The 12,877-nt window shown below is 36.3% G+C and overlaps 1 protein-coding gene across 1 annotated transcript in view; it reads left to right on the top strand.

Annotated features, from left to right (window-relative positions):
• Positions 1 to 3,863: 3,863 nt before the first annotated feature.
• Positions 3,864 to 12,877, top strand: part of LOC126188955 (uncharacterized) — a 65,242-nt gene continuing 56,228 nt past the window's right edge. The window contains exon 1 of the mRNA XM_049930716.1: positions 3,864 to 4,925. Coding sequence (XP_049786673.1) covers positions 3,994 to 4,925 — 932 coding nt within the window. The 5' untranslated portion in view covers positions 3,864 to 3,993. The remainder of the gene's footprint in view (positions 4,926 to 12,877) is intronic.

Below are 12,877 nucleotides of genomic sequence, written 5' to 3'. Positions count from 1 at the left end.
TGACCGGTTTTGCAGATACAACATTTATCACAGTTATTACAACCAACTCTGTATACTCCAGAGCCAACACATTTGTGTACACTCTTTTCACTTTACGTTTTACTCGCAATTTCAGGGTGTTGTTAACTTGAAAGCCACATCTACATTAGATTTTCTGAATCATTTCTCTATTTGCCAGGACATTTTTCTATGAAATTGTATTACAACGGTTTTCATTCATCCTTTATTTTCTTTCTATTTTCTGGGTGAGTGTGCCTCTGACTTCTGTTTATTATACGTTTCTTTAGCCTATTGTAATGGTGTGTGACAGCATTTACAGAAAAACCATTAGCTATTCCAATTTGCTTTAAAATACTGAGTTCTTTACGTATTTCACTTTCAGTAGCAGGTAGACGAAGGAGCCAGTGATTCACTGAGGTGCAGGAGACTTTTGTATATAGTGGATGATAGCTATGCAGAAAACGATGCAAAAGAAATTTATGGAGATCCAACTGAGAAGTTTCAGAATATTTTACATACAAAGATAGACATCTCCCAGTTCATTCTTAACAATTATGAAAAGAAATCCCTTGAAATGATAAATGCTAAACTTCCTCAGCTTAGATCTCAAGTTAAGATTCACAAAGACAGAAATCCGGTTCGCCACATTGTGAACAACATGTCATCACCAAACTATAAACTAAATAAGTTTCTTAACGACAAACTTAAATCAGTTTACCTGTTCAATACTTATTTTGGGGTTAAACACAGTTGTGAGCTAGCAAATGTCATCAAGGATATACATATACCAAATAATGCAACATTAGCATTCTTGGATGTGAAAAACCTCCTGATAGAAAGAACTATTGAAATTATTTAACGTAATCTGCTATCCCATAACAAGATCGGTAGTGCTAAGTGTACGAAACTAACTGAATTTTTAGATTTTGTTTTAGCTTACAATTTTTGTACTTTGAGTGACAATATATAGTATCAGAAAGATGGCCTTCGGATGAGTAATAGTCTAACTGGTATTTTGGCAGATTTTTTTTTGAACGATTCAGAATGTAAAGCTTTTGCCAAGTTTACACATATAAAGGAAAAAACGGTTTACTATAGATGGTATGTTGATGGCATTTTATTACTGACAGAGGGTGACACCAGTAAGGTTAATGCATTTACCCAAGTAATAGGGAGCATGCACCCAAAATAACTTTTACTATGGAACTTGAAAAAGAGAAGTCCTTTAACTGCCATGATCTTACTGTTAAGAAAGTTGACAATAAAGATAAATTTTCGGTTTTCAGAGATCCTACATGTACGGGTATCTCATCAATGCCAGTTCATGCCATCCTCCACTATATAAAAAAGGCTCCTTTGGCCATCTTTGTTCGAAAGCGAAATATGTAAAGAACTCAGCATTTTAAAGCAAATTGCAGTAGCTATTGGTTCTTCTGTAAATGGTGTCATGCACCATTACAATAGGCTAAAGAAAAGTATAATAAATAGAAGGCAGATGTACACTTAGCAAGAAAGTAGAATCAATAGAGAATGAATGGAAACCATTCCAATGAAATTTCATGGCAAAAGTCTTAGAAAATAGCAAGATGTTTCAGAAAATCTCATGTTAGATGTGACTTTCAAGTTAGCAAAGCCCTAAAACTGCAAGTAAAACGTACTTTGAATATGGCATGTGATAAATTTGTTAGCTCTGCAATACACAGGATTGATTGTAATAACTGTGATAAAAATTATATCGGCCAAATCGTCGGTTTTAAACGTAAGGTTTAAGGAGCATCCACAACAGCTTAACAGAACTTCCTGGGGGTTGTGTTAATCAGAAACTGGTCATTCTGTAGGGGGGCGTTGAGAATGTGTGTATTCTCCATAAGGTGCATAAAGACTATGCTCTCAATCTGTTAGAAGAGCTTGATATTTACAAAGCGAAAAAACAAGAGCCAAGAAAAGTGCTCAGTCAACAGAACGATTTTATGCCCAACGCCTACTTTGCTTTGTTTGACAATGTAAGACTTCAATCACTGAATGCCTCTTTTATATATATCTTGCCTTTGTCTTCACCTGGTATAGAATGCTTTATACACTTACTTCATTGAGCTTATTACTCATGTGTTGTCTTGTCCTTTCTCTGTTCATATAATATATTTCATTAACTAGGTAATATTGTTAATTGACTGGTACTGTGTCTTATCATTTTTTTCCCCTTGGAACAGCACGTTGCAGGGTTGGTGGTTAAGTTCCTCTGACCATATCTACCTCTATATCTATACTCTGCAAGCCACCACGAGGTGAATGACAGTCGGTATGTCCCACTGTACCAGTTTCTAGGGTTTCTTCCCGATCTATTCATGTATGGACACAGGAAGAATGATTGTTTGAATGCCTCTGTCAGTGCAGTAATTCTTCTAATATTTTACTCAAGATCCCTATGTGAGCAATACACAGAGGATTATAATACATTCCTAGGGTTGTCATTTAAACCTGGTTCCTTAAAGTTTGATAACAGACTTTCTTGGGATAGTTTATATCTATCTTCAAGAGTCTTCCAGTTCATTTCCTTCAGCATCTCTGTACACTCTCCCTTGGATCAAACAAACGTGTGACTATTTGTACTCCCTTTCTCTGTATACATTCAATAACCCCTGTCAGTCCTACTTGGCACAGATCCCACACACTTGAGCAATCTGGCAGTTAAGTTCCTTTGGCCACTTCTCGCCTATGCGACATTCTGGCGGTCACACCAACAGAGGGTGCTCATTAGTTACTACAGTCTGTTTACAGTCATTCGATTTCTTTCCCTATTTCTTTCATCATTTCTATATTATTCTGTGAACTCCATAACCTTATTCTTATGTATGTCACTATATTTTTAGTTTAAATTCGCCACAATGGCGTTTCAGAATTATTGTCACTTAACTTTTTCCTTTTCAACAATCTAACCTCGGTCATGTTTTATATTTATTGCATTTTATTACTGTAATGATATATACATCTGGTAAGCCCACTACAGATTTTATCAGTCGTATTCTTCTTTTTATTCCATACTGTACAATTATATTATTGGAGAATATATGTACACATACAGTAGCGACATCTGACGAGCTTGCGACACAAACGTTTTGTGGCTTCTGTACGTCACTTTGTTTGGAACAGTAGTGTTGTTAAAAGGATGACTCTAGTATATGCCATACTTTAATATATGTTCCACGAAGCTGACCTAATTTTATATTTATCTTATGATGATGCCACTTTGGCTCCATTATATTAGGACATATTTTTAAAGTAGGCATGCCTCGTCATATTTAATGCACACAATTTTCACATGTATGTCAGTAATGCTTTTCATAATGACCTACTTTGTTATTTTAAGCTGTAGACAATTCACCAGATGTATTTATGTTTTTCCCATGTTTCTCTGCAGATCTGAAGATGTTCATTACTGACCGAAACCGGTAGTCTGATGACCTAACAAGTTTTTGATCATAGACAGTAATAAAGACATTTGTTCTGCATTTTAGAATTACTGTGTAATCAAAGGCGAGAAACTACTAGACTAAATAAACAGCTGTCTGAAACAAAATTTCGCGCTCCAGATTTGCAGTGATCCCCGGTTGGAACGCTACAATCTGTCTGTACAGTTGTGATCTGCTGCACCCACAGCTGAGCAATTTTGTTCAAACCTCCAACTCCAACTTCCACGTCTGCGCAGGTCTCTCATTTTCGCCCAAATTACGTCAACACGCTGCGATCCATCTGCGCAAACTCTTGCGCGACAAGATCATTGCTTGTCGACCAGCGATAGATCACTGTTGTCGACCGGCCACTTTTACTTATGCATTGTGGCAACCCTGTCTGTCAAAATTAGTTTCGTTCGTGGGAGGGAGGCGTGGAGAGGCTCAATTAAGTGTCAAGTAGTGAAGGCTGCAGGTTTATTGTATGTGAAATATGCAAGTGTCGGTAGTAATTTGAGTTCATTTATTAGTGACTTTGTCGGCTATGCATCTCGATTACGAGATGGAGAAAGTAAATACGCTGGGAACAGGGATTAGTACTTGTAATAGTGCAGATCACGATATCTTTGTCTCCAATCTGCAATGCGGAGAAGTATTGTGTTATTCTGTAGTTCTTATTAAAGGTGGAGTAACCAATAAAAACAATAGTCTGTGTGTTCCTCAAAACTGTAAAATAAAACAGTTTAACAATTTTTCGGGCTTGTCTAAAACAACGCAATGGCCTATTATAAATTTTAGGTTCAAATGCCTAGTTGAGTTAGGTTTAGAAGAAAATGAACTCGTTATAGAATGTTGTGGACGAACGTTAGAGTTAAAACTTCATTACAAACCTAGGAAATCACCACTTTCTGTTATTCCGCTTTATATCGTATGCCATGGTCACGACGGTAAATTCCAAGCTCCTGCCGGCGTTGAAAATTCAATCAGAAGTGCTTGCGAAAGAATAGCACTTGGAGCTAAATTGATTCAAACTGTTATTGCAGAGAAACTGTATGAATGTAATTTTGGTCGTAAGACTTTTCAACTTGAAACAGACATAGACCCATCAGCTCCAGACTGTGTCACTTTTCACAGTCAACTTTCACACGAAAAAGCGCGAAAAATGAACGCGCATGAACTGTGGGAACACTTTGGGAGAGAACTAATGATGTCTTCTCTTGGCAGCAATAATCGAAAGTTCTTGGCATTTCTGTCATGTACTCGGTACAACCCACCAACTGATGGAACTATTCCAAATACATATGCAGAAATGTTATCTGCAATGGAGGCTCATGTTGCTTTGGGAGGTGGAGGGCTCGCCATTTTCGGCAGTGCTTGTTTATATACTTGGGCTAAGACAGTGGAAGATGTTTTACCATACTTGACAAATCAGACAAAAGTAGATTCAAAGTACTTCATGGATGACAGCTGCTATAGGTATGTTTGTGTCCTGCCAGCATTTACTTACAACACTGTACAATTAAATAGCTTAATTATAGTACTTAAATAGTCATTTTTGTTTCTTCAGAGAAGAGATTTACAATCAATTTTCTAGACTGCAAGGAGCAGTCTGAATTATAACATACAAAAATGAAAGACAGCCAACCATATTTGTGTAATTAAATAGCTACCACAATACAGATTTACATTAAGTTATACCCCTGATACTGTCGTCAGACTGTTCTTAAACACTTAGATTAGAACTACATGTGTTTCTAATCAGTTATTAGAAATAATAAATACTCCAGGTAACTGTAGAAAATTTGCAGTGTAAAGAAAAGTATTTTTTCCCCTTGTAATATGTAAGTCATAATCTAAACAATAGATTTAGTGCTCTGATTGGATAATCTGTACAGTGTATGATATGTAAGAACCAAAATATTAAAGGTAAAACAGATTACTGAATACAATGCAACCACTATTTATTTCATAAGCATGAACTGTCATCAGCCGTTCAGCATCCAGTGCTTGTTTTGGGCACTTTGGACCTTTCCCTGCAGTGTGACCTACAGCTATATACATTTGTGTTGCTCTTGTTTCCTAATGTCAACTATCCACATTCCCATAGGTCATCATGTGGATTGTTTATCATCTCCTAGAATCCAACAAAGAACTTCCACGATTTGTGTCCCAACCATTTGCCTGGTTACGTGTACTGCTCATGTTCATTTCCTTCTCAATAAAGTAATAATTTTGTTATTTACATCAGTTTGTTGGTTATTCAGTCTGGCTGCATATGTCCTCTAATAGTTAAAAGCATGCATATCTACATTCGTCATGTAGCAGTTCTCAGCTCTTTCACTGGAAGTCCATTCTTCATTTCCTTAAATCAGGGCTGTTGATATACACAGATTGTAAACTCCATGTTTCAGACACATTGAAAGCTAGGTTTTGTAAACGATTTAGTGTATCAAAACTGCACCAGGCCATTTTTATTCTTCTGTTTATTTCTTTTGTTGTCAATGCAGTGAGTCTCCAAATACAAAAACACTCTAATTGTAGGACCTCGTTGTTTTGTACAATTATCTTTCCAAAGTGTTACCTTATTATAGTTGATGCTCAGGCATACCTTAAAACTTACTGTAAGGTATTAAGCTCTTCCCTTCATTGTTGAAGTTTATTTGTTGTAGAGGCAAACTGTACAGTCTACTTTTTTAAATTCCCCAGTGTTTTGGCTTAAAATTATTTCTAGGAATGCCGAGAGTGATTTGATGATAGGGTATCTCCTGGTCTGTCTCCTGTACTAGTTCTGAATTTGTCACTATACTCAAGGAAAGCTGTAGCAATAATGTATATATTCTTCAGCATACTTACATTGTTAAATAAAGTTTCTCAAGGGTAATTTAAGTATAGATTTTTTTTTAGCCCTATATCCACTTCAAAGTCAACTTATTCATTTGTCTTATTGTAGCCTGATTGTCAGTAGTATAGAATCTTCATTCACCTTTCAGTATTTTTCATGTAGTTGGACTCATCAAAGTTTACACATGAGTAAACTTTTGTGGAGTAATCAGTCATTCAGGAAATAACTACCTTATTTAAGAACCAGAGAGTTTCCTTTATCACTTGGGACAAACATATATTACGATGATTAGTTTCTAGGAATGCTTCTATTGAATAGGATTTGCTGTATTTTAGCTCTTATATTTGTTTAGTGGTGCTGTGAAGGCTGAGTGTGGTAACTTACTGAAAAAATTTATGCTTAAGCACTTATTTTTCCTTTAACATATATTAAACATCTATGTATGTATAGGCTAGGCACTGTCATTATCCTGAGACATTTAAAGTAGTTTCTGCAGGACCCTCTGGAAGCTAATCCTGAGATACATCTGTTTCCTTGCTTCTGACACCTGAAAATACATTTAGCTCCTGGGCAATCTTGCCTAAGTAATATTCTATGCTGCAGATGGGAATGGAATAAAGCAAGCATGAGTTGAGTAACAACTGTCTGCTCACACAGTTTCTTAATTTATATAATAAAACAACTGTCTGCTCACACAGTTTCTTAATTTATATAATAAAAAAGTATGTCAGCTAGTTTGCCACATAGATCATTAGTGTGCCCTTCACAGGAAAGATTTTGGCCTATGATCAGAAAAAGTAATGCCAAGTACTTATTCTGTTTTTGTCTGGTGTATGCACTTCTGATTGAGTGACACTACTCATATGGAGCATTTCTCCTTTTTATCTAATACTCTTTGTAAATTCTCTACTGTGGTAAAACCATTGTTAGAAATATGCACAATGTAGGATGAAGAAAATCATGAAACTTCCTGGCAGATTAAAACTGTGTGCCGGACCGAGACTCGAACTCCTTTCACGGAGTCCTAGTTCTGCAAGGTTTGCAGGAGAGCTTCTGTAAAGTTTGGGCGGTAGGAGACAAGGTACTGGCAGAAGTAAAGCTGTGAGAACGGGGCGTGAGTCGTGCTTGGGTAGCTCAGTTGGTAGAGCACTTGCCCGCGAAAGGCAAAGGTCCCAAGTTCGAGTCTCGGTCCGGCACACAGTTTTAATCTGCCGGGAAGTTTCATATCAGCGCACACTCCGCTGTAGAGTGAAAATTTCATTCTAGAAGAAAATCATGTTGCGCACTCCTAAAAAATCTGAGTATACTAAGTGTTCCCTCACTATACATATATGAGCTGATTATCTTTGTACACAGTAACTCTGATTTATTTGTGGCAAATCATTTTCAACGTGACTACAACACCAGAAATCAAAACGATTTTATGCTGCCCACCCACAGTTTAAAACTTTATGCTCATACTCCACATTATATGGGTATGAAAATTTATAACAAAGTGAAAGGAAGAGAACTGCTCAGCATAAATTTAGAAACACTGCAAACATCCTTATATGACAAACTAGTGCAGAAATGTTACCATTCAGTAGAAGAATTCATAAATGACAACCTGAAAATTTGAGCAGGAGAGAATGAGTAATTAGGACTGTTAATCTTAAAAGTTTGTTACTTTTGAAGAAAAATTATTAACTGCATAATTATGTAATTATTCAGTACTGTATATTATATTACTGGTATTATAAGGAAGATTGTAAACCAGTTTTTGTGTTTTGGCAAGTATTTTAAAGTCAATGGCTTGAAATTGTATGTTATGAGACAATAAACTTCTATTTCATCAGCATATAGTATATTCTTACATGTGTAGGATTCGAAAAGTTATTAATGTACACACTGAATGGATGATGTCCACGAAAAGAGCCTTGAGATATTCCTCTTTTTTATTAGTAGTATTGCCGATCACAGCTTATTTACATGATTCATCTGTAACATGCTGCTTAAATAATATTTTAATAAACTGAGTAGTTTATTTTCAATGTCACAGTGTATTTACTTTTTTTGTGATCGTGTCAAGTGAGAGTCAAATGCTGTATTTAAATCAGTATGTGTTCCAGACACTATTACCTGTTTTTTCATATCCATCATAAAGATTAGTCATCAGAACTTCAATTGATTTTATAGTTGATGGAAGGGATCAGAATCTGAAAAGTTCATTGTAATATTTTTCTGTGGAGTAAGATCATCTTGATAGTTTTAGTGAATATTTTGTATATTTTGCAAATGAGTTTGATTAATTTATTTGTATTTTCCTTTTGCTGTGAAGTTGAATAATTAAAGTACTGTCTAGTTCTGTAACTTACCTTCCTCTGCAAACGTTCTGCAAGCAATTATAAAGTTTATGTATTATTTTGTCTCCAACTTTAACCATTTTTAGAGAGAAACAAAATCAAACAATGGAAAATCCAAGATGGAAGAATGACAGTATTATGGAAAGCGTAGACTGCTACTTACTTTATAGTGGAGTCATTTACTCGCAGACAGGTACAACAAAAGAACTGCTAAACAAATAAGCTTTCGGCCAAAAGGTCTTCTTCAAGCGTGTGCACGGTAAAGTGCTGCTTATGGGAGGTGGGGAGAGGGTATGGCAGCTAGATACAGGTGGGATGGGTGGGGGGGGGGGGGGGGGGCAGAAAAGAAATAGAAGTAAAAAGACTAGATGTGCAGGTGGCATAGGAGCCTGTGTAATACTGGAGTGGGTACAGGGAAGGGGATACATGGGTGAAGGTCAGTGATTATTGAAGGGCGAGGCCAGGAGCGTACAGGAACATAAGATATATTGCAGTGGCAGTTCCCACCTGCGCAATTCAGGTGGGAACACTGCTTGTTAGCTGTCTTATTGCATGTGAGAGTTTCTTCCTGTTCTCCCTTTGTATGTGCAAGGTTTACAGCTTTTTACTTGACTACTTTTGTTAAGTAACTGCCCCTTTCATCTATGTCTGTGTAATATACAACTGTGTAGTATGTATGATCTAACATGCTTTACGTACCCCTATTCATTAGACACAGTATTCTCACAGTTTATGCTATGCATATTCTATTCAATACACACAATATTCTCACAATTTATGCCATGTATATTCTAGAAACTCCAATCCCAAAGAAAGCAGGTGTTGACAGACGTGAAAATTACCAAACTATCAGTTTAATAAGTCACAGCTGCAAAATTCTAACACAAATTCTTTACAGACGAATGGAAAAATTGGTAGAAGTTGACCTCGGGGGAGATCACTTTGGATTCCATAGAAATTTTGGAATGCGTAAGGCAATACTGAGCGTACCACTTATATTAGAAAATAGTTTAAGGAAAGGCAAACATACATTTCTAGCATTTGTAGACTTAGAGAAAGCATTTGACAATGTTGACTGGAATACTCTCTTTCAAAATCTAAAGGTGGCAGGGGTAAAATACTAGGAGCGAGAGGCTATTTACAATTTGTACAGAAACCTTTCATGTCTAGGGGCATGAAAGGAAAGCAGTGCTTGGGAAGGGAGTGAGACAGGGTTGTAGCCTACCCCTGATGTTATTCAGTCTGTATATTGAGCAAGCAATAAAGGAAACAAAAGAAAAATTTGGAGTAGCAATTAAAATCCATGGAGAAGAAATAAAAACTTTGAGGTTTGCCGATGACATTGTAATTCTGTCGGAGACAGCAAAGGACCAGGAAGAACGGTTGAACAGAATGGACAGTGTCTTGAAAGGAGGATATAATATGAACATCAACAAAAACAAAACGAGGATAATGGAATGTAGTCAAATTAAATCGGGTGATACTGAGGGAATTAGATTAGGAAGTGACACACCAGAAGTAGTAGAAGAGTTTTGCTATTTGGGGAGCAAAATAACCGATGATGGTCGAACTAGAGAGGATATAAAATGTAGACTGGCAATGGCTAGGAAAGCGTTGCTGAAGAAGAGTAGTTTGTTAACATTGAGCATAGATTTAAGTGTCAGAAAGTCTTTTCTGAAAGTATTTGTATGGAGTGTAGCCATGTATGGAAGTGAAACGTGGACGATAAATAGTTTGGACAAGAAGAAAATGGAAGCTTTCGAAATGTGGTGCTACAGAAGAATGCTGAAGGTTAGATGGGTAGATCACATAACTAATGAGGAAGTATTGAATAGGATTGGGGAGAAGATGAATTTGTGGCACAACTTGGCTAGAAGAAGGATGTAAGTTGCAGTAGTTACTTGGAGATGAAGAAGCTTGCACAGGATAGAGTAGCATGGAGGGCTGTATCAAACCAGTCTCTGGACTGAAGACCTGCACATGCATTTAAAATCACGTGTTATGAGCAATAAATTGAATTGAATTGAAAACTTTTATCTACATCAAATTTCTTCCCTGATGAATTTGTTACCTTCTAGCTGTGTGTATTTTTACTCTAGATCTCACTTGTCTGTTAAATTGCTGTTCAAAACTTGTAAAATGTAGTCAGTTTCATTTTTAGCTCCTTTTGAACTTAGCCAAGACCATTTTCTATTTGGTATCTCCTGCAAGAATCAGTTAAGGACACATATGATGATCTTCTCAGTAAAGTCTGCCAACATGTGACTTCTTGTATCATGACCAAACATTCCCCCTGATGAATTATTATTTAGTTATTGTACTACTTTCACATTAAAAATCTGTCACTGGCATCATGTTGTGGGACTTCATCATTTATTTGTTTCTCTAACTCTTTGTAGAGGTCTTCTTACTCCTCTTTGGCATATGAATGCATTGCTAAATACAGGGGTAAAACAGAAACCCACTGACAAACTTACAGAGGTGGTAGTATAATGGGCTTTAAAATGCATACCTTAAGATCTATGAGAACTTGTTCTGCAGAAGAAATATGTTTCACAGTGGCGAAGATGAAACAGTGCTTACAGCTCTTAAGGTATGCACTTAAGAATCCGTATTTACCGGACATTTTTTCCTTACTCTCGTATAAACTGCCATCTCTGAAAGTTTTTCGTTGGAGTTCGGGTTAACCCTGTATATTTAACTGATTTCCATGGAATATCTTTTGACTATTTTTAAAAGAAGTCTTTTTATTGTGTATGATATTCCTTCACATTGGTAGATGGATTTTATTTTTCTTGAGAGTCCAGAGTGCTAACTACTATGTCACCACACTCTGTGATAGTCAGTCTGTCTTTGTCTCTATCATCTGTATTACATTTGATTGAAATAGTTGCAAACTTTGACACAACAAACTGTCTACAACGTGATTCTGTGAGAAGTCCACCCATATTTCTTCCTCACAAAGTGATTCAAGGTATTTACCTTATGTGTACTAACTACCACATAGTCACACAGAAAGAATTTACTTCGCGGAGAGATTGCGGGAGATTGCACCCCAGTCTATGAATGGAACACAAGGATTTAATGTGATAAAATCTCTCACTCCCTTGATTTATTCATTTTGCTCTGTAAATCTCATCACAAAGGAGAACCTTTAGGGATACCGAAAAATTGAAGCTGAAACAAATAAAAGTAACTATTAGAAACTGTTTAGTAATTAGCTGTTGCTGAATAGATTTTAATCATACCATAAAAGTTACATTACATTTTTGACAGATGCTTGTTAACAGTTCTTCCTGTCCTCCTGATGACAGCAACAGTCAGTTGTTGAATTTAGAGATAATCCTGTAATTTGTAGGATGGGTGATTAACTGGATGTTCTTTTGATTTTGTTTTGAATTTCTAGAATTCCACAGTCTCTTCCATTATGTGATACAGGGCTTGTCAAAAACCTCCCTCACCAGAATACAGGACAACAGTCTGATTCCTCACTGGACCATGAGGCAAAGGCTACTTGCAAAATAAGAATCACAGTACAATGGGATTTGATTTTTTTATTGTTATGGACAAATACCAATAAGGAATTACTCCATCGAGAATTGAGGGCAGTAGAATTCAAAGATTTTTGAAGAAGAGCTTGCAAGATGTGTAACTGCCAATTTTGTCCAGAAGTTATGGTTTGCATTTGGAATAATACTTTATTTTCTGTACCAACATAGCCCAAAAAGATAGCTTTACAACACAGTATGGATTTGAAAGTTTGAGAATTACTAGCAGTCTGGCCTCGGAGCCATTACTGTGAAAGATAATTCTTAGTGCAAAAAAAATGGAGAGAAGAGTTTTTTTGATTTATCTATTCTTGGCTCAATTCTAGGTTTTTATACATTTGCACTTTCAAAGAATTTTCCATATAGTTCTCTTAAAGTATTAACTTAATGTTGAGTTCAGGTACTAGTGGATAATTGTTGTTTGTTCAGAATTGCACAGCGCCATGTCTGGCCATTCACTGTTAGGTTTTCCATGGTTTCAATAAGTCACATATGACAAGTGTCATGATGGACACAGTTAATTTCCCTCCTCAATTTTTATTTATTAATTTTTACTTGCCTTCATTCATCCAAGGTTCATTCATAATGATACATGATCTGTCACTGTAATAAAATGCAAATCAATATGTCAGACTATGCAATACATGCATATTCAAATACAGAGATATGTAAACAGGTAGAATGTGGCACTGCGGA

This window comes from Schistocerca cancellata, chromosome 1, assembly GCF_023864275.1.
Source record: "Schistocerca cancellata isolate TAMUIC-IGC-003103 chromosome 1, iqSchCanc2.1, whole genome shotgun sequence".
Taxonomy (NCBI): domain Eukaryota; kingdom Metazoa; phylum Arthropoda; class Insecta; order Orthoptera; family Acrididae; genus Schistocerca; species Schistocerca cancellata.
This window is presented reverse-complemented; position numbering and strand designations above follow the sequence as displayed.